The sequence below is a fragment of the Oncorhynchus nerka genome, linkage group LG13 (assembly GCF_034236695.1).
Source record: "Oncorhynchus nerka isolate Pitt River linkage group LG13, Oner_Uvic_2.0, whole genome shotgun sequence".
In the NCBI taxonomy this organism is placed as follows: Eukaryota; Metazoa; Chordata; class Actinopteri; order Salmoniformes; family Salmonidae; genus Oncorhynchus; species Oncorhynchus nerka.
Genome location: NC_088408.1, coordinates 27734113 through 27756603, shown reverse-complemented (window position 1 = coordinate 27756603; position 22491 = coordinate 27734113). Strand labels below are relative to the sequence as shown.

Sequence of the window (22491 nt, the reverse complement as noted above, 5' to 3'; positions counted from 1 at the left end):
TCTAAAATATATTTGATTTGTTTAACACTTTTTTGGTTACTACAATATTCCGTAAGTGTTATTTCATAGTTTTGATGTCTTCACTATTATTCTACAATGTAGAAAATAGTAAAAATAAAGAAAAACCCTTGAATGAGTAGGTGTGTCCAAACTTTTGACTGGTACTGTATATCACACTAAAAACCATGAAAGGAATAACCGAAGGAGGCCGATATGCAAAAATTGACAGTTTAAATGTATTTAATTAAAGCTCGAAAGAATACAAAGGGTCAAAGGGCAAGGCGCTATGCAAAAATGTAACAACAACCCACACTCTCACAATCTGTTGTGTATTATAGGGCCGGGCCCCTCTGAGTCGGGCCCCTCTACAGGAGCTGTATGACCCCTCTCTAGAGTCCAATGCCAACCTGGATGACCTGCAGCGCTCCTGGGAAACACTAAAAAATGTGGTACGTCAGCTCAACAGCTATCCACTAACATAAACAAACCGTTACTGTATAAACACTGACCTGTCTCTTCTCTGAGTTATTTTTAGACCTATTTAACTATCCAGTTGTTAAAATGAATGAAGGAAATAATGACTGTATGTCTCCCTCTCCTTCTCTCCTCCTCTCTCGCTCTCTTTCTCTTTTTTCTTCCCTCTCTCACCCTCTCTCTCCTCTCTCCTCCTCTCTCTCCTCCCCTCTCTCTCCCTCTCCTTCTCTCCCTCTCTCTCCTGCCCTACTCTCTCTCTCTCCTTCCTTCTCTCTCCCTCTCCTCCTCTCCCTATATAGATCAGTGAGAAGCAGAAGACTCTGTATGAGGCTTTGGAGCGCCAGCAGCACTACCAGGAGTCCCTCCAGTCAATCTCCACCAAGATGGAGTCTATAGAGGGAGCTCTCAATGAGGGCCTAGAGTCCCGCAAGAGCCCTGAGAGCCAGATGGCTGCACACCAGGTGAGAGAGATAGGGAGAGCGATAGACAGAAAGAGGAAGAGGGATGGGGACTTTAGGAAAGGAGAGAAAGTGGGGGGAGGGTGTTGAGGCGGAAATTCAGAAAAGGACAGAGATACAGAAAAGAAAAGAGGGGGAGAGGGGGATGTAAAAGCAGAAAGGGAGATAAATGTAGATTTTATTTGCACTAGCCAGTGCAGGATTGGACAGACAGTACATTGCTGTTCCTTGTTGCTATGCCAACAGTACAGTAACGGCACAGTGCTTGTAGGGTTTTTACCAAATGCCAACTCACTGAACCTGAAAATGTCAATATGTCATACTCTCTCCGTAATCTCTGAACTGTTTTCCAACTACATGTTTAAATGACCTCCCCCTCCTCCCCCGTCTCCCCCAGGCCCTGATGGATGAGATCCTGATGCTACAGGATGAGATTGGGGACCTGCAGACCTGTTTCAGTGAAGAGCTGTGTGACGGCCTGGACAGTGACAGTGACCCAGGGGACCAGCTGGCCCTCCATTCCACCCTGACCGTCCTGGGAGAGAGGATGGCCACCATCCGCATGAAGGCCTCTGGGAAACGGCAGCTATTGGAGGTGGGTGGGAGTGGAACACTCATCAACAATGAATAAAGAAAGAATGGATGGATACTTAACACCATACGTACAATTCAATTGTTTTAATGTAAAGGAGTGTGGTTGCTGTAAAATAGTTGGTTGTCATAGTGACATGGGAGTTAACCAATGAATGGCTATAAAGGTAAAGATGACCCATTTCAAAGTGTTGTGGTTGTCGTGGTGCTCCCTACAGGAGCGTCTGAGTGAGCAGCTGGAGGAGCAGAGGCAGGAGCAGGCACTGCAGCGTTACCATAGTGAGGCAGAGGAGCTCGACCATTGGTTGCTCAGCACCAAGGCCACACTAAGCTCCGCCCTTCAGCCACACCCAGAGGACATGGATATGGAGGAGCAGCTGATCGACTGCCAGGTGAGGGGCATGGCGGTGATGATGTCATAAGATAGGGACGGGAAATATGGCGGTCAGGGTTTTGGAGTTGTGTTATTGGGGGTTTCAGTGCACAGGAGCACCATACAAGATTTGGATCCAAACGGCTCAGCCCCCTGTATTGATGCTTAAAAATAGTACTGATTTAAATTTCTGAGTCTCATTTTGCAGAGAATTGCATTCCCACTCATATATCTTCTCCTAGGTAGTGGTTGTATTGTTACTGGGTGAAATTATGTAGGTCTGAAACTGGCTCTGACAAAAACCTGCTTTAGAAAATAAATGGATAAAGTCTGATAGAGTCCACCTCTATTGCAAACTCCTAAATTAGATTTGTTTTTTTGTCCCTCTCCCTGTGTGGGACTGTCCCCCTGCTCTGATGGTGATGTCACCCCCACTCACACTGTTACCACGGTGATGCCACCCCCAGCTTTGATCAGGTTGGTGTGGTGGTGGAAGTGGAAGTTGAGCTGATCCAGAGACAGTTTTGTGTTTTGGGGTCCTAGTGGATCATTCTAGGAGTGTGGTAAACAAAGTTGATCCTAGATTAGTGGTATGGACCAACCTCTCCCTGAAGCACGGATCTGTTAGAGTGCCCACTATAGGGAACAAACACATTTTTGAACTGCTGGTTTAGTTAGTTCATTTACTGACTGGTATTGCCTCAAAACATAAAACGGGTGACCCTGAGTGGTTTAGATGAACTCTATGGGGACAGGCTCCTAATAATAACTGTACCTCAGAGGCCCAGTCCCAGGTAGTCCATCCATGAAGTGTGTGCTGAGAGCAGCTGGGAGGACTATAAGCTGATTAAGGTTTACATATGGCTCCTGTGGAGCTCAGGTCTAAGGGCTAGGCCTGTGCAGGGTCAACCCCCTTCTGGAGTTAATGGGAGCAGGGCTGGGGGACCGGGGGGCCGGGGGTGTAGCGTGAGGGATGGAAATGTGTGTGATATTACTTGAAAGGAGGCATGAGTGGAGACGAAGGGAGAGAAAGAGAAATGGATCTCCCAGAGAATGAGAGATAAGGAAAGAATAGGAGGAAAAGGAATGGAGAGAGAGAGGCTAAGAGTGGGAGTTGGAGGCGGGGGAAAGAGAGAGAGAGACAGAGAGAGAGGGATATTCACATCTCCTTCTGAATGACACTGTCACAGCTCTCCTCTGAATGGAGAGGAGGTGGTGCACTGGGGAGACTATTGTGGAGGGAACCATGTCAGTAGGGAATTACCACTCCTACCACTGTTTCTCTGGGCCGCTCAGTGAAATGAGAAACATGCTTTTTTCTCTTTTATCCTTTTTCACCCATGGTCTGAACATGGAAGGGGAGGGCCTCTCATTGGAGAAGTGTTGTCGTGGAGATTTGAAGGAAGAGGTGGAAGAGGAACATGGATAGAGAGGGAGAGAAGTAGAGAAAAGAGTATATATTATGAAAAAGAGAAAAGGAAGGACAGAGAACGTGGTGTGCATACAGTATGTGTACTGTATGAGGCAGGCCCAAGAAGCAGCAGCAGTAGCTCTTCTGATGGGTTCATGAAAACAGTGGCCAAGGCCTTTATGTGGAGACGAGGCCTCTGACCTTCCAGAACACGGACTGTCATTCACTGCCCTCGGCCAATAGAAACTCTTTGAGGAAGAGAACAGAGAGCTATCATTGGACGTTGATGTTCCTGAGATAGAGAAAGGGGTTGTGTTCATGTTGTTGTGGTATAGTTAGTTACAGTACTCTCAGAAAAAAGGGTTCCAAAACGGTTCTTTGACTGTCCTCATAGGTGAACCCTTTTTGGTTCAAGGTAGAAGCCTTTTGGGTTCCAGATAAAACCAATTTGGGTTGCTTGTAGAACCCTCTGTAGAAAGGGTTCTACATAGAACTCAAAAGGGCTCCACCTGGAAACAAAAATGGTTCTTCAAAGGTTTCTCCTATGGGGACAGCCAAAGAACCCTTTTAGGCTCTAGATAGGATTTTTTTTTGTTGGCCTGGGATTGGGTTATCATTGACTGTCAGAGTTGAGCTGTCTCCCTGATGGGAGCAGTATTCTAAGCTGCCCTTTCTGACCATACCATATTGACCAGTGGTGATTGATGCCATTTAAGATGAGAGGGGACAATTTTTTTTTTATGAGCATGGCCTTATTTCTATTAAAGCATATTTGATGACTTTCATTCCTATTCCATTCACCCAGCTCAATGTAACATCGATAGGTTTAGGCTACTACATGATACTCTAATGTTCACTATACCCATCATGAGGTTGCTACAACGTAGCCTATGAATGAAGGTTTACAACGTACACAAGTTTGGGGTCACTTAGAAATGTCCTTGTTTTGAAAAGAAAATAACATTTTAGGTCCATTAAAATAACATCAAATTGATCAGAAATACAGTGTAGACATTATTAATGTTTTAAATGACTATTGTAGCTGGAAACGGCTGATATCTACATAGGTGTACAGAGGCCCATTATCAGCAACCATCACTCCTGTGTTCCAATGGCACGTTGTTTTAGCTAATCCAAGTTTATCATTTTAAAAGGCTAATTGATCATTAGAAAACCTTTTGCAATTATGTTAGCACTGCTGAAACTGTTGTTCTGATTAAAGAAACAATAAAACTGGCCTTCTTTAGACTAGTTGAGTATCTGGAGCATCAGCATTTGTGGGTTCGATTACAGGCTCAAAATGTCCAGAAACAAAGTCTATTCTTGTTGTGAGAAATTAAGGCTATTCCATGCAAGAAATTGCCAAGAAACTGAAGATCTCGTACAACGCTGTGTGCTACTCCCTTCACAGAACAGTGCACACGGGCTCTAACCAGAATAGAAAGAGGAGTGGGAGGCCCTGGTGCACAACTGCGCAAGAGGACAAGTACATTAGAGTGTCTAGATTGAGAAACAGACACCTCACAAGTCCTCAACTGGCAGCTTCATTAAATAGTACCCGCAAAACACCAGTCTCAAACGTCAACAGTGAAGAGTTCCTCTGTCCAGTGTCTGTGTTCTTTTGCCCATCTTAATCTTTTCTTTTTATTGGCCAGTCTGAGATATGGCTTTTTCTTTGCAACTCTGCCTAGAAGGCCAGCATCGCGGAGTCGCCTCTTCACTGTTGACGTTGAGACTGGTGTTTTGCGGGTACAATTTGTTGAAAACCGTTCAACTATTTTCTTTCTCTTTGAGTTACCGACTCACTACATTTTATGAATTGCAGTGCTAGCTAGCTGTAGGTTATGCTTTCGGTACTAGATTCATTATCTGATCATTTGATTGGGTGGAAAACATGTCAGTTCATGCTGCAAGCTCTGTTGGTGGATGTCCTCTGGAAGTTGTCATAATCACTGTGTAAGTCTATGGAAGTGGGTGAGAACCATGAGCCTCATAGGTTTTGTATTGAAGTCAATTTACCCAGAGGAGGACGGAAGCTAGCTGTCCTCCGGCTACACCATGGTGCTACCCTACAGAGTGCTGTGGTTGCTAATGTAGACCTTCATTGCAAAACTGTTTTTAATCAGTTATTTGGTGACGTGAATATATTTAATATAGTTTTATCTACAAATGTGAACTTTTTTAATGTTTCACTCCGAGGAGTCTCTACTGACATTGACATATTTTAGCCCTAGCTGTATCATTTGTGGGTTTGCTATCATGTCTCAGCTTTCTTCCCTGCAACAGTGACTGCGGTCAAATTGTGAATCAGGTTGTGGTCACTCTGGTGGTCACTCTGTTTGTTCTGGCCTTACTGTGTGCTGCTGTCCCTGCAGAACATGCTGTTTGAGATTGAGCAGAAGGTGGCCTCCCTGTCAGAGCTATCGGTCCACAGTGAGAGCCTGCTGCTGGAGGGGCGGGCGGGGACGCGCGGGGAGGCCGAGCAGCTCACCTTTAAACTCCACTCCCTTAAAGACAGCCTGGTGGAGCTGCAGAGGATGTTGCAGGACAAACAGGTCGACATCCAGGTGAGACACGATGCATCGTAGTGGCATGAGTGTTGGGCTATTTTCTCAGTCTCTCTGTCTCGCTCTCTCACTTCTCTCTCTGTCCTCTTCTTTCCTCTCGCCAGCTTTCCTATCTCCGTGTCTCTTTCTTTATTTATCTCCTCTTTGTCCCTCTCATTCCCACCAATTCACATTCTTTTTTTCTTTCTCTATTTCTCACAGAGGGCTCTATTTTCACTGCGGGTATATGGGCACTGTAGCTGGTGGTGGCACGAAAGGGCAGATGAATCAATAAGTTGGAGGCTTAACCCCTCACTGGCCAATCAGAACCTGCTCCATGGCTAAATATGTGGTGGCTTCAAGTCTGTTATGTATTGTGTTGCCTTCAACTCCAATTAGAATCTTAGTCTGTTAAAGCCTTAAAGCCTAGTTTGTTAAGTTGACTACAGAAACAAAGTAATAAAATGTAGGCCTATCCCATTTTTACTAAATATGTTGACCATGTCTGCAGTCAACATTGTTCTAAGTAAGGCATGACTTGAATATGGAGATATATTGTTAAACATAGCATTCAGACTGATATAGGGGCGAGGCCTACTGTAAATTGCATTATGGCTATACTTATAATCTAATTCTAATCCAAACGAATCAACAACTTGGTTTAGATAGGCTATGTCTAAATAGAGTGACAGGCACCATAATTACTCCCCATGGGCATATAATATTAAGGCAACTCAGACAATGCAGGGTTTTACACACATCCAAACTTTTCATAGAAGCCGGATAAAGATCCAACATAAAGAGATTGTCCACTCACCGTTATACTGCTCCCAAATATAATGTTTAAGAAACATAATGGACCCATCTTACAGATCGTATTCACACTCCTCCAGAAATAGCAGACGGCTCCTAAATTCCATTGCATGCCAGTTGGATGTAATCATCATAAAGACAGGACGGTGAATCATTCTAATAAGTTTGGTTTTTTAAATCAAATTAAACAACAATATTTGGAAATAGCTTGGGGTCAGGAGCATGCTATCATAGAATGGACAGAATAAAAAAGAAACAACAGATTGCTGTTGAACCAGCCGTAGTTTTAGCCTATAGACACGGCTGGGGTAGGGGAATGCTACAGGATCACCAGCATCATCTCATCACTCGTTTCATGATGGGCACATGGGCGCATGTAGCTTACATGGAGTGGTTGTTATTGATGTCCAAAACGGGAGCTGGCTACAATGATGTAGGATTACACAATACATAGATAAAATAGACATAGATAAAATAGACATAGATAAAATAGACATAGATAAAATAGACATAGATAAAAGAAAGGACTGTCCGCTCACTGTTCTGCTGCTCCCAAACTTGATATTATAATAAAGCTTTGGTGATTAAGATGTATTTCAAAGCAGTCTCATGAATCAAACTCTTTATTGATAGGCTTGGCTACTTTGCAAATCCATTGGGTAGGTCAAAAAAGCTTTGTGCTTGGTTTTTAATCAAATTAAACCAAATGTTTATTAACATTAGGGTTACCGGCACAAAAAGCACATGTCCTCCCTTGTTCCATGAGCATAATGGCACTTTGTGTCATGGGCGGTTACAAAATCCACGCCATTACCAACCTCTAAGACCTGCTTGTCGTTGGTCTTAAATCCTGATATGCGCTGCATGAAATTGTCACTTTTGCGCTTGTTTTCAAGGACACATCTCAAATATTGCCACCCCTCCCACCTCAGCACAAGCAAGCTGGTATTAGACAGGTAAATTGCTGAACCTGGCGTCTGGGGTGGGAAATGCCAGAGAGACCATTTTTACATGCTGAAATCGCAAACTAACGTGCGTTTGGCACTTGCGCCGCCATAATAACAGACAAATGTAGCCCTCTCCCTCTCTCACACACAAACACAGTTGGACCATAAACCTGCCTTTATGTGTTGTTGTATTGTTGTGTTTTGTTGAAGTGTGTTGCGCATCTCCATCAATAGCTGTTTTGTGGACACAAAGGCTCTGCTTCAGTCATAAAGGCCCACTGTCTCCCATGAGAACAGCAACTGCCTGTATGTCACACAAACAAAGAGCAAAGAGATGCTAACCTCCGATCCCAACCCAGAGATGCTCTGGAGTCCTCTCTCTCTGGTCGTCATACTGACTCTAACACTGTTGTACATGGCATTCGGGCCTCTCACTTTGCTATGGTATTGTCTTCAGTAGTAGTAGGTATGTTTACAAGCATGTCAGCACGGATCTGCATTTCAAACAAATAGTGGGAATGCACCCTTTCAATATTTATTATGAAGAAATATGTCATAATTTTTTACCAAATAGTCTTAGAATACAATTTCCTTGAACAAGCTTTTAATCTCCTAAAATAGAATTTAAAGAGTAATCCATCCCTTTTAATCCGTTAATTGGAGAGTAATCCTAGTTGGAGTATCTTTGTAATTCAATCTCACAAAACTGTGCATCAAAGTAACTGCATTTATCACCGTTTATATCCACTGTAACATCTCTCCTTTCACCCCTAACCTCTGACCTCTGCATGTGTCCCAGGGTTCATTGCAGGAGCAGGAGGACAGTGAGCCAGACTCCATCCTGTCCCAGAGTCCCAACATACAGGACTGGCTGTCCCAGGCCCGCTCCACACGCACACAACAGCACCATGACAACCTGCTACGACAGAAGGTAGGATATGACATAGCTCTTTCCTGTGCATGTACTATACCACTATACTGTACCATGACTCTACATATCTCCTTCCCTCTGGAGTGCGTACGGGAATAGTTGTCTTAAGTGGAGTATGTATCTGTGTTGGAGAAGTAAATGTACTGTGGAGGGTATGAAGCTGTGTGTATTCATGCTCTATTATTTTATTGTGTAGGAGCTGGAGGAGCAGCTGGCAGAGCAGAGAAGGCTACTGAAGTCTGTAGCCAGTGTAGGGGAGGAGATTCTCAGCCAACAGACCACACCCAATGGAGACAGGTACGTTTTACCGCACGCACACACACACACACACACACACACACACACACACACACACACACACACACACACTCTCTAATTGTTTTCTCTCTCATTCTTGCACTGGTCTCTGTTTATCCCTTACTATTTCATTCACTCTCTCTAGTGAGGGAACGCCTGGTGTGTTGCTAGAGGCAGAGACCTTGACCCCTCATGACCAGATGAGACAGAGATGGGAGAATCTGAGTAAAGACCAGAGCACCAAACTCCAGCTGTCTCTTAACTCCCTGGAGCAGGAGCAGCTCAGTCCGGTAAGGATGGCTTGGATATCTATTATCTTCGTATCTACAAAATACCTTACCTGTCTAAGCACACCTGTCCACATAGCATCTAATGTTATTCAAATACCTACAGTACAAACCATATTCCAACCAAGTACAGTAACCAGTACTAAGTTATGGTGTGAGATTACGTCACTATCTGACAGTCCTGTTTCCCCTCTCCCCAGGTGCTCCACAGGTCATGTGTGTCCAGCCCAGGGGTGGTGTTCAGGAGGGAGGCGCTGGGACAAGACCCTTACTTCCCCAGGGCTCTGTTGGAGGGCTGCAGCCAGACTCTAGAGAGGCTAGCCCAAGAGGTAATACAGGTACACCGACTGGGTGTATATAACATGAGGATGGAAGTAAGACAGTCAACCAGTAATATATAGGTTTCCTGGATGTGTACATGAAAACATGGATTGACTGTGATTCAGTGAGAAGGATTATTTCTGTGATGAATTAAGCCTCTCTGGTTACATTAACGTACAGTAGCTACCTCCAGTAAATGATGTGGCTGTGCTAGCTTTAAATATGTTAGACAGTTAGTTAGTTAGTTAGTTAACGTGTAACATTAACATGACTCCTATGTTGTGTGTCCACAGCCAGAAGGCGTTGCTGACAATAAGCAGGACGTGCCCCAGGGTGTGTCGGTGCAGGAGGAGCTGTATGCGGCTGTGTCTGCTGCTTCGTCCTGGCTGGACAGTGCTGAGAACAACGTCCTCTCTGGTCCTGTGCTGCTGTCAGAGGACACTGAGACACAGCTCTCTAACCTGGAGGTAACCACAGGCAGAGGCAATCAAACACATTACAGTTCTAGTAACCAACCAGCTAATAGACTTTATGGAGCAATATTCCCCACACACATAATATGAGAACATTCAGAGAACATTCCCTCTATACTGTATTATGAACTATATTACTGGGTTTTTGCTCTGCAGGGCCTGAGTAAAGAGGTGAGGGAGGTGACAGGGGAGATGAGCAAGTGCAGGGAGCTGCTGGGAGGAGGAGGTGGAGCAGCAGGAGGAGGGAGGAGGCTGTATGGAGGGGAGGAGCAGGCCCTGATGGAAGACACTCTGGATGGGCTGCAGGAGAGGCTGGGCCTGCTGGACCAAACCCTGGAGCAACACTGTGACTGTATGAGAGACCGACTGCAGGAACACACCGGCTTCCAGGTAGCTACTGTGCATGTGTTTTTGTGTTTGTTTGTGTGTGTGTGTGTGTGTGTGTGTGTGTGTGTGTGTGTGTGTGTGTGTGTGTGTGTGTGTGTGTGTGTGTGTGTGTGTGTGTGTGTGTGCGTGTGCGTGCGTGCGATATAAAGGCATGTCTACCATTTGTCATTGTCATCATTGCTAACCTTTGACCCCCATCTCTCCTGTCTCCTCTCCACCAGACGGAGCTGAGGCTGCTGTTCACAGCTCTCAGTGAGAGTAAACACCAGCTGCTGCAGAGGACGGCTGGAGCCATAGACAGGCCTGCACCCAAACAGATGGAGGTACAGTGATAGTAATAGACACATGCACACACACACACACACACACACACACACACACACACACACACACATTTAACACAGTCCTTTTTCATGAACAGACATTATCCGAGGTGGAGGATGGTCTGAGGGAGTTTGAGCAGAGAGTAGCAGAGCTCAGGAGCAGAGCAGAGGGACGACAGCCTGACCAGATCTCCAACCAGGAGCTTCTCAAACTACAGGTAACAACACAACTCTCCTAATAACACTGTCATATAACCTATGTTTAATATGTACTGCGTAATAAATACTGTATGATTAAAACAGTCAGGGGATGAATTGTCAAAGGTTAACAGGGGGGAAGGTACTGATTGTGCAGGGGTGGTGAGGCGGTGCTGTGAATATGGGGGGTTTTATTAACAAGAGGGGTGCCGTAAGCCCCCATCCCCCTCATATCAACCCTAACTACTGTCTGATATCTGACCCAGGATGTGTAGTGTATGTTTGATGTATTATCTGGAACCCATGTCTATAGGATGCCTACGAGGAGCTGGTGTTGATGGTAGGCTCCAGGCGTAGCAGTTTGAACCACAGTCTGTCTCTGAAGGCCCAGTATGAGAGTGCCCTGCATGACCTCACAGACCTGGTCGACACCGCACAGGACAAGATGGCCGCCGACCAGAAGATGACCGTGGGCTCTGTCATAGAAGTGCAGATACTCCTGGACAAGCACAAGGTCGGGCCTTCAAAAAAAGAGTTTGGTTATATTACACGTTAAGCTAACAATAAATGTCCACACTCAAACATTATTGGGTGGGCTGTCACATTGTCATATCAGGGTCCAGAACATACTAATAACGTCATGGTGTTCTTCAGTGTTGCTTATTTTTAGGGTCACAATGCATTTTTCCACTCTCAATTCATGACATTTTCTCTTTCTCTCTCACCCTCCCACCCTCTCCTCTCCCCAGGAGTTTTTCCAGGGTTTGGAGTGTCATATGATCCTGACCCAGACATTCTACAGTAAGGTGAGCGGCCTGGTGGTCCAGAGGGAGAGCCAGGTCCTGGAGGAGACCCTGGCCCTGGCCAACAACGTCCTCAAACAGGCCCACCGTAGAGGGGTCGAGCTGGAAGGAATACTGGAGGTAAGAGTGGGATGGTGGAAGCATACAGTACCTGGTTGCTACTTAGGGAAGCAAGAGGAGAATGGTTACTGGCTACTGAAGGAGGGATTGGGTAATTGGTTTGGTGGACTGGTTCGATGGTTTGGTTGAATGAATGAAATTGAATGAATGAATGAAATTGAGAGAGAGCGAGAGAGAGAGAGGGAGCGAGAGAGAGTGAGAGAGGGAGCGAGAGAGAGTGAGAGAGGGAGCGAGAGTGAGAGAGGGAGCGAGAGAGAGAGAGAGAGAGAGAGAGAGACTGATTTGTTAAATAATTTCCCCCTCTAGGTCAGTCATAGTAGATGACAACAATAAAACAGACCGACAAATTGATGAAATGATGAATGGCAAAGTGATTTGATGAACAGTCTAATATTACCCCCCCCCCTCTCTCTCTCTCTGTGTTGTCTGTCTGTCTGTCTGCTGTCTGTCTGTTGTCTGTCCCAGTCGTGGAGCATGCTGGTGGAGGACTACCAGGCTCTGTACAGGCAGCTGGAGGCAGTAGAGTGTAGTATCCCTACGGTGGGCCTGGTGGAGGAGACAGAGGAGAGACTCAGCGACAGGATCACTCTCTACCAGGTACACAGCACACACCTCTCATCATACACACCTACTGATTGACCTGGCACAAGACCGATTATTTTAGCATGTTCCCTTGTTGCAATGGAAATCACTAAAAACGTAACTGAATTCAATGTATCTCCCCCAAGGATACACGTACAGGTGTCCCCCAGGTATACATGTTTGTGTTCTCGTTGCACATGGTATTGAAACACCTTAGTATTGGGTACTGTGACTTACAGGACATTGTTTTCTGATCCATACCTCTCACCTCTCCTCCTTCCCGTCTATAGCGTCTGAAGACCAGCCTGACAGAGCACCAGCCCCAGCTCTATCAGGTGATGGAAGAGGGGAAGAGGCTGCTGCTGTCTGTGTGTTGCTCAGACCTGGAGAACCAGCTCACCCAGCTAGGGGAACACTGGCTCTGCTCCACCACCAAGGTCAACAAGGAGCTGCACCGCTTCGATTCCACCCTCAAACACTGGAGCAGGTCAGAGGAGAGGGGAAGAGGAGCGGGAGAGGGGGTTCGGGAGAGAATAGGGAAGAGGGGGAGAGGGGAGGGGGTGGGGGAGAGGAGGAGAGGGGAGGCGGGAGAGAATAGGGAAGAGGGGGAGAGGGGTTCGGGAGAGAATAGGGAAGAGGGGGAGAGGGGGGTGGGGGAGAGGAGGAGAGGGAGAGGGGGGAGAGAATAGGGAAGAGGGGGAGAGGGGAGGGGTGGGGGAGAGGAGGAGAGGGAGAGGGGGTTCGGGAGAGAATAGGGAAGAGGGGGAGAGGGGAGGGGGTGGGGGAGAGGAGGAGAGGGAGAGGGGGTTCGGGAGAGAATAGGGAAGAGGGGGAGAGGGGAGGGGTGGGGGAGAGAATAGGGAAGAGGGGGAGAGGGGTGGGGGTGGGGGAGAGGAGGAGAGGGAGAGGGGGTTCGGGAGAGAATAGGGAAGAGGGGGAGAGGGGAGGGGGTGGGGGAGAGGAGGAGAGGGAGAGGGGGTTCGGGAGAGAATAGGGAAGAGGGGGAGAGGGGAGGGGGTGGGGGAGAGGAGGAGAGGGAGAGAATAGGGAAGAGGGGGAGAGGGGAGGGGTGGGGGAGAGGAGGAGAGGGAGAGGGGGTTCGGGAGAGAATAGGGAAGAGGGGGAGGGGGAGGGGTGGGGGAGAGGAGGAGAGGGAGAGGGGGTTCGGGAGAGAATAGGGAAGAGGGGGAGAGGGGAGGGGTGGGGGAGAGGAGGAGAGGGAGAGGGGGTTCGGGAGAGAATAGGGAAGAGGGGGAGAGGGGAGGGGGTGGAGGAGAGGGAGAGGGGGTTCGGGAGAGAATAGGGAAGAGGGGGAGAGGGGAGGGGGTGGGGGAGAGGAGGAGAGTGGGTTTTGTTTACAGTTTCTGCGGGGCCTTAGGCTGAATAGATACTGTATATCATAGAAGTTGTCATTGTGTTGTGTTTCTATGCTGTATATTCTATTGCTAATTTTAACCATGTATGCCAACGGTGGAAGATACACTACAGTATGAGTCCAGACTAGCTGAGTACGTTTTTTAAATTGAATCGCAGAATTTAACATGAAACACTAATCCCAGAACTAAACATGAAACACTAATCCCAGAACTAAACATGAAACACTAATCCCAGAACTAAACATGAAACACTAATCCCAGAACTAAACATGAAACACTAATCCCAGAACTAAACGTGAAACACTAATCCCAGAACTAAATATGAAACACTAATCCCAGAACTAAACATGAAACACTAATCCCAGAACTAAACATGAAACACTAATCCCAGAACTAAATATGAAACACTAATCCCAGAACTAAACATGAAACACTAATCCCAGAACTAAACATGAAACACTAATCCCAGAACTAAACGTGAAACACTAATCCCAGAACTAAATATGAAACACTAATCCCAGAACTAAATATGAAACACTAATCCCAGAGCTAAACATTTGCTGCTGTTATATCATGTGACCTTACAGGTACCAGAGTGAGTCAGCAGAGTTGAGTCAGTGGTTGCGGTCAGCTCTGGACCGTCTGGAGTTCTGGACCACACAGTCTGTGACCGTACCTCAGGAGCTGGAGACGGTCAGAGATCACCTGTATGCCTTCCTGGTGAGTGAGACTGAGAGACCTCAAGTTACACCAGACAGATAGGTCTACACATATCCCAGAGAAATGTATTTATACATGTATGCTGTAGATAGAAAAAGCTTTTTCTTGGTCACGTCAGCTGACCAAGAAAACCTCTGGGTCCTATGTGCAGTCGTGTTCTTTACACCAACATGTGCAATGATCTATCAAAAGGAATGAAAGCTCACCTCCCCCTCACTCTCTCTTTCTCTCCCCCTGTAGGAGTTCTCTAAGGAGGTGGATGCTAAGTCGTCTCTGCGCTCCTCAGTGCTGAGTACAGGCAACCAGCTGCTGCGGCTGAAGAGGGTGGACACGGCTGGTCTGAGATCAGCTCTGGCCCAGGTGGACACCCAGTGGGCTGAGCTGTTCACACGAATCCCAGTGGTACAGGAAAAACTACACCAGGTATGGAATCAGTCTAAAGTTTGTTAACTTGCTGCCATTGTTTAGCTTAATATGTAGAGTAACACATTTTGTAACTAATTCATAAGTTAGGAATGTTATAACTAAAGAAATGCCTCCTGCTGTGGTGTCTGTGGTGTCTGTGGTGTCTGCGGTGTCTGTGGTGTCAGTCCACTGAGAACTGGGAAATGGAGAGATGCAGCTTGTAACATGACTTTGCCTTGTGTTTGTGCCTGCAGCTGCAGATGGAGAAGCTGGCGTCGCGTCACGCCATCACAGAGCTGATGAGCTGGATCTCTCTCATGGAGAACGTGATAGCGGAGGACCAGCAGAGGATCATGGGAGCAGTGGGGTCAGAGGTTGTTCAGGACTACCTACAGAAGTACAAGGTAAGATAGTGTAGTAGAAGTACTCCTCTCAGAGACATTGCTAAAACAAAATCAGAGTATCATTGTAATGATTTAAATGAGTGTTGTGACAATTTCTCTCTCTCTCTCTCTCTCTCTCTCTATTTCTCTTTCTCTCTCTCTCTCTCTCTCTCTCTCTCTCTCTCTACTTTATTATCGTTCACCCTTTTTCTGTCTCTGCTGTCTGCTGTCCCTCTCTCTCCCATTACTCGATGTATCCGGTCTCTATACTTTCCCACATCTACCCACTCCCTCTCCCTTCCATCTCTCTCTCCATTCCATCTCTCTCTCTCGCTCCCTCTTATCTCTCTCTCCCCCACCCTTCTCTATCTCCCTCCCATCTCTTTCTCTCGCCTCCCCTCTCCCATTCCCCTGTCTGTCTCTCTAGGGGTTCAGTATAGACCTGACATGTAAACAGCTGACGGTGGACTTCGTCAACCAGTCGGTGCTCCAGATCAGTAGTCAAGATGTGGAGGGGAAGCGCAGCGACAAGACCGACTTCGCCGAGCGCCTGGGAGCCATGAACCGCCGCTGGCAGATACTGCAAGGCCTCATCATTGAGAAGGTAGCTACCCCCCGCCCCCCATTGGCCTGGAGGAATTATGTTTCTGAAAGCCTCCCCCACACATTTTGGATAGATGTCATCAGTAACTGTTTGATAGCCCCACTTTTTGATAGCTAGAACAACAAGATTTAGGTGAAAGACAAGTCAACGAACTACGCGCCGATCTCTCAAGTTCATGCTTTGCCTTTCTTTCATTAATGGCAGTTGTTGTTCTTGTTGTGTAACATGTCGCTGTGTGTGTACCCCAGATCCAGCTGTTGGAAGGCCTGTTGGAGGGCTGGATGGAGCATGAGAATGGTGTTCAGGCCCTGAAGACCTGGCTGACCCTGCAAGAAGACAAACTGAAGAAGAGACACAGGATAGATGACGTAGCATCGGTGCAGAATGCACTCAAAGACTGCCAGGTAGGGACAGAGATACAGCATTAACACCATTCACAATTTCCCATTAAACCTACAAGCAAATATTCTCTTCACAGTAAGTTTTCTAACCTCAGATCAGTTCTAATTCATCTATAATATTTGTTTTCTTATGTTGTTTATCTTTCTATTCCCTCTCTTTCTCTTGCTCAGGAGTTGGAAGAGTTAGTGAAGGAGAAAGAGAAGGATTTGGAGAAAGCTGAAGAGAGAGGGAGCGGACTCATCCAGGAAAAGAGGGGGCAGGCCTGCTCTGTTGTTATGGAGACTCTTAAAGGGTTGAACCAGTCCTGGGCCAACCTGGACAATATGGTGGGTTTATAGACAATTCTCCAGACAGGATGCCATGACATTAACACAATTAATCTGACAGATTTTGTTTACATTTTAGGAACAGTTTCACTGCCTAGAGTACCATATCCAAATCTAACCTCAATTCAGACAGAAAACACCAAGTATTTGTTTAACCATTTATTAGAAAGTCATTTAGAATATTTTCGGTCTTGGCAGTAGACTCTGCAGCTTGGGGGTAGCTCACTGCCATAGCAATGCTGAAATCATTACCATAACAACAAAGTACAGGCAGTGAGCGCGGTATATCTTTATACCAATCCAACCTATTGGGAAAAGAGCAGCGCCAAACAGGTGGAGGCTGGCGTGGTGGTGGGCTAGCAGAAAACAGACAATGCATCGCGAATTACAGCATGTTACAGCAACAGCATGGCAGCAAAGAAACCCCAGAGCATAGTTGCTATCAGCTGATGCAAACACTCAGGTTTTCTGTCTGAACGGACTTCACTTCATTATAATCCTAATTTAACCTTTCAGAGAATTCAGAGAATTCCCTGACAATAGTAAAAAAAACAAAATGTTGAACTTAATGTCCTCTCTCTCCGGCCCTCCAGATTGGTCAGATGAAGGTGAGTCTGCGGTCAGTGCTGGAGCAGTGGACTCTGTACCGCCGTGCTGCTGAGGAGATCAACGGTTACCTGATGGAGGGGAGGTACTCCGTGTCCCGGCTACACCTGCTCACAGGCTCCCTGGAGGCTGTACAACAACAGGTGGAAAGCCTGGAGGTGAGACAACCGAAACACAACTAAAATACAACCAAAACACAAATAAAATACAACCAAAACCCAACTAAAATACAACCAAAACCCAACTAAAATACAACAAAAACACAACTAAAATACAACCTCAACACACCCTGAGGTTGGAATAACATTTTGAATAAAAAAAATTGAAGAAACATTCCTATGCAGAATGAAGGCAAGATTGTCATAGGAAGGCAAGAGGTCAAGATTGAAGTTAACTTGAGATTGTTGAATTGTCATGTTATAGCATTACAACATTTAGCCTGATAACTTGTTTGTAGAGAGCGAACAGATTCTCTGTATTTTATCTTTGTCATTGACCCGACACTATGTACCTGTTCAGAACCTGCAGGAGGAGTTAGACAAGCAGGAGAGCAGTCTGAGGAAGTTTGGCTCTGTCACACATCAGCTGCTGACAGAGTGCCACCCGTCTGTGGCAGACACACTGGACGGAGCCCTCCGGGACATCAACATCAGGTGAGCATTGAAGAAGGGCTGCAGGGTAATGGGGATTTGGATCCCCATTAGCTGTTACAGTTGCAACAGCTAATCTTCCTGGGGCCCACTGTGAGCTAGGAGTCTGGAATGTTATCACTCAGTATACACAGTAACGCTTGGCTTATCTTAGAACAGTCTGTGACACTTGATGCAAGTACAACACTCTTTTCGGTTCGGTGTCATAACTGCTCCCAGTTCAGATCCTAACTTATTACCTTCCTCTGTCTCAGGTGGAACGGTCTGCTGGAGCAGATCTCAGAACAGCTGAGGAGCAGCAAGGCTCTGCTGGGTCTGTGGCAGCGCTACACAGAGCTGTATGACCAGAGTGTCTCTGCTGTACACAAACAGGAGGAGAGGGCCGACAGGCTGCTCAAGAGTGCCACCGACAGAGACGTCACGGAAGAGGAAAGCAACGCGTGGATTAGAAACTGCAGCGTAAGCAATGAATGCACCTAAATGACATACACTGAGCATACAAAACATTAGGAATGCCTTTTCTTTCTATGACATAGACTGACCAGGTTAATCCAGGTGAAAGTTATGATCCCTTATTGATGTTACTTGTTAAATCCACTTCAACCAGTGTAGATGAACGGAAGGAGACAGGTTAAAGAAGGATTTTTAAGCATGGATTTTGTATTTGGGTCATTCAGAGGGTGAATCGGCAAGATAAAATTAGAGACGATCTGCCACACAGCAGTTTTCCTTAGATATACATTACAGTTTTGAAAGCCTAGCTTTTAGTGAAGAATGCATCCTTGCTCTTATGTGAATAAGCATAGAAACTGCCTGTCAGCATGTTTCAAAGAAGTACCGAAGGCCCTATCCCTTCGGTAGGTGGGCCAAATTACACCCAGTGTGTCTGAATACAGACCCAGCGCACCATGACCGAAGACCTTTCAGACTGTTAGGCCAAAGTGCCGCACAGCCCTAACAGAGTGAGGGAGGCTGGCAGGGCTGGTGATACACAGTACAGTATAAAACGGTTTCTTTTCCGTGTTTAAATGATAGAAACTCCACAGTGAAGATGTAGAAAAGGGTTTCAGTTGCCAAGCATGGAGGACAGTAATAGTAACTTGTCTTTCAGAGAAGAAAAGCCCTCTATTGTTTAATGATGCTATTCCATTTTGCCCTCTGACCTTACTCTTACAGAACCACGTTCACAGTATTTTGCTCTCTGACCTTACTCTTACAGAACCACGTTCACAGTATTTTGTCCTCTGACCTTACTCTTACAGAACCCCGTTCACAGTATTTTGTCCTCTGACCTTACTCTTACAGAACCACGTTCACAGTATTTTGTCCTCTGACCTTACTCTTACAGAAACACGTTCACAGTATTTTGTCCTCTGACCTTACTCTTACAGAAACACGTTCACAGTATTTTGTCCTCTGACCTTACTCTTACAGAAACACGTTCACAGTATTTTGTCCTCCAATTCCAATCCTCATAGCTGTGTTGTTGTTGTTGTTGTGTAGGAGTTGCTGGGTGCCCAGGCAACAGTACAACAGTCTCTACTACAGCTGCAGCAGCTGGGGGAACAGCTAAAGACTCAGGTTGACGCCTCCTCCATGGCAGCCCTCCAATCAGACTGCCTGTCACTCACACATCGCCTAGCAACGCTGGAGCACGCCCTGCACAGGCAGCAGGAAGTACTGCAGGTGGGTCATCTGTGCTACAGCGTCACAAGCACACAGTAGAGCAGTGTACACACGTACACATGTCCAAACACCCTTAATGTACAATATATACAGTACATTCATACTTTTGTATACCCCCTCTATTTCTCCCTCTCTCTAGTGTGGAGCTGACGACTGTGAGCGTTTTAAAGAGCAGTTGGACTCTCTGACCTGTCAGGCTGAGGAGGCTGAAGAGGTTCTGAGGGAATCCGACCCAGTCGAAACACCGGACCACACTGTCATACAGGAGCGGATGGAAAAACTCAAGGTAAACATGTCTGACAACTGAGCTGAACCTCTGTTGAATCCTTGATAGCCCTATTGCTTCAATTGCTTCTATATTGCCTCTATTGTACTATAAATTCAGAACATCTCTCAAATCCCTTCCTCCCTCTCCAGAGCCAGATGTGTAAGTTGAGCAGCCATTCTCCTGATCTAGAGCGTGTGAACGAGCTGGCCTACAGACTGCCCCTGAACGACAGAGAGATCAAACGCCTCCAGAGCCTCAACAGAGCCTGGACCACCCACTCTGCACACCTGACTGAGAGATTCAGGTAGCTTCATTAACGTCTTCACATACAGAGCAATAGTTACAAATGCATTGCCCTTATCAAGCCATTCCTATCTCATTGTGTGTTACCCTAAATGACTAACGATATGATGTAGGTTGAAAAACAAGAGCTCCATGTTGCATGTTCATTACGTTGTTATTGTTCCACAGGATGGATAAAGGTGTTACAATCTGCTGTGTGACTCTGTGTATCTTGTGTCTCCCTCCTCAGTAAGCTGCAGGCGGTGTTGCTGCAGCAGCAGAGCTTCCTGCAGAAGTGTGAGGACTGGATGGACTTCCTGTCCCAGACGGAACAAAAGCTGGCCGCTGAGACCTCTGGGAACTACCACAGCCTGCTGGAGCAGCAGAGAGACCACGAGGTGAGGATAGGAGGAGGGAGGGAGGTGAGAGGAGTGTGGGGGGGGTCAGAAGAGAGGTTATGTGCAGGGGGTGTATAGGCGTGTAAGCTGTTTCTCTGTACCGGTATGTTGATCTCTGTAAATGTTTCTGTATAGTTGTTCCAGACAGAAATGTTCAGCAGGCAGCAGATTCTCTACTCCATCATCAGTGACGGCCATCGCCTGCTGGACCAGGGACAGGTGGACGACAGGTAAGGAACACACACAAACACACACACACACACACACACACACACACACATATGGTTTATTTGGGGTAAATCTCTCTCTCTTTCCTGCAGGGATGACTTCAGCCTGAAACTGGCTCTGCTGGGTAACCAATGGCAGGGTGTTGTGAGGCGGGCCCAGCAAAGGAGAGGGATAATTGACAGCCTGGTCCGCCAATGGCAGCGCTACAGGGAGATGGCGGAGAAGCTGCGGCGATGGCTACAGGAAGTGTCTCGCGACCCGGATGTGCATCAACAGGGAGAGGCGGTGGCCTTACAGGAGGCCAGGACCATGTTGGACCAGATACAGGTGGGTGAAATAGACATACTTCTCTATGTAGTATATTGTGACCTGTAACTGGCAAAAAGCTTCAATAAAAGTTATAAGCATTTCAGTGTTCACACAATGTTTTTGTATTGCTGAGGTTTAACAATGTAGTCACACATAGACTGGACAATAAATATAAATTCCATAAAATTTCATTATACACTGCTCAAAAAAATAAAGAGAACACTAAAATAACACATCCTAGATCTGAATGAATACTTTTTTCTTTACATAGTTGAATGTGCTGACAACAAAATCACACAAAAATTATCAATGGAAATCAAATTTATCAACCCATGGATTTGGAGTCACACTCAAAATTAAAGTGGAAAACCACACTACAGGCTGATCCAACTTTGATGTAATGTCCTTAAAACAAGTCAAACTGAGGCTCAGTAGTGTGTGTGGCCTCCACGTGCCTATATGACCTCCCTACAACGCCTGGGCATGCTCCTGATGAGGTGGCGGATGGTCTCCTGAGGGATCTCCTCCAAGACCTGCACTAAAGCATCCGCCAACTCCTGGACAGTCTGTGGTGCAACGTGGCGTTGGTGGATGGAGCGAGACATGATGTCCCAGATGTGCTCAATTGGATTCAGGTCTGGGGAACGGGCAGGCCAGTCCATAGCATCAATGCCTTCCTCTTGCAGGAACTGCTGACACACTCCAGCCACATGAGGTCTAGCATTGTCTTGCATTAGGAGGAACCCAGGGCCAACCGCACCAGCATATGGTCTCACAAGGGGTCTGAAGATCTCATCTCGGTACCTAATGGCAGTCAGGCTACCTCTGGCGAGCACATGGAGGGCTGTGCGGCCCCCCAAAGAAATGCCACCCCACACCATGACTGACCCACCGCCAAACCGGTCATGCTGGAGGATGTTGCAGGCAGCAGAACGTTCTCCATGGCGTCTCCAGACTCTGTCACGTCTGTCACATGTGCTCAGTGTGAACCTGCTTTCTTCTGTGAAGAGCATAGGGCGCCAGTGGCGAATTTGCCAATCTTGGTGTTCTCTGGCAAATGCCAAACGTCTTGCACGGTGTTGGGCTGTAAGCACAACCCCCACCTGTGGACGTCGGGACCTCATACCACCCTCATGGAGTCTGTTTCTGACCGTTTGAGCAGACACATGCACATTCGTGGCCTGCTGGAGGTCATTTTGCAGGGCTCTGGCAGTGCTCCTCCTGCTCCTCCTTGCACAAAGGCGGAGGTAGCGGTCTTGTTGCTGGGTTGTTGCCCTCCACGGCCTCCTCCACGTCTCCTGATGTACTGGCCTGTCTCCTGGTAGCGCCTCCATGCTCTGGACACTACGCTGACAGACACAGCAAACCTTCTTGCCACAGCTCGCATTGATGTGCCATCCTGGATGAGCTGCACTACCTCAGTCACTTGTGTGGGTTGTAGACTCTGTCTCATGCTACGACTAGAGTGAAAGCACTGCCAGCATTCATAAGTGACCAAAACATCAGCCAGGAT

At 46.8% G+C, this 22491-nt stretch overlaps 1 protein-coding gene across 1 annotated transcript in view; it reads left to right on the top strand.

The window, feature by feature from the left end:
* Positions 1 to 22491, top strand: part of syne1a (spectrin repeat containing, nuclear envelope 1a) — a 195971-nt gene that overhangs the window by 118485 nt on the left and 54995 nt on the right. The window contains 32 exon segments of the mRNA XM_065026966.1: positions 339 to 449; positions 774 to 935; positions 1330 to 1527; positions 1742 to 1915; positions 5683 to 5874; positions 8413 to 8544; positions 8741 to 8841; positions 8987 to 9131; positions 9329 to 9457; positions 9743 to 9916; positions 10079 to 10312; positions 10531 to 10632; positions 10731 to 10850; positions 11144 to 11344; positions 11580 to 11753; positions 12219 to 12350; positions 12626 to 12822; positions 14299 to 14431; positions 14672 to 14854; positions 15091 to 15240; positions 15647 to 15823; positions 16072 to 16227; positions 16396 to 16551; positions 17145 to 17315; positions 17677 to 17810; positions 18062 to 18266; positions 19311 to 19493; positions 19633 to 19779; positions 19911 to 20065; positions 20294 to 20441; positions 20577 to 20671; positions 20762 to 20996. Coding sequence (XP_064883038.1) covers positions 339 to 449; positions 774 to 935; positions 1330 to 1527; positions 1742 to 1915; positions 5683 to 5874; positions 8413 to 8544; positions 8741 to 8841; positions 8987 to 9131; positions 9329 to 9457; positions 9743 to 9916; positions 10079 to 10312; positions 10531 to 10632; positions 10731 to 10850; positions 11144 to 11344; positions 11580 to 11753; positions 12219 to 12350; positions 12626 to 12822; positions 14299 to 14431; positions 14672 to 14854; positions 15091 to 15240; positions 15647 to 15823; positions 16072 to 16227; positions 16396 to 16551; positions 17145 to 17315; positions 17677 to 17810; positions 18062 to 18266; positions 19311 to 19493; positions 19633 to 19779; positions 19911 to 20065; positions 20294 to 20441; positions 20577 to 20671; positions 20762 to 20996 — 5106 coding nt within the window.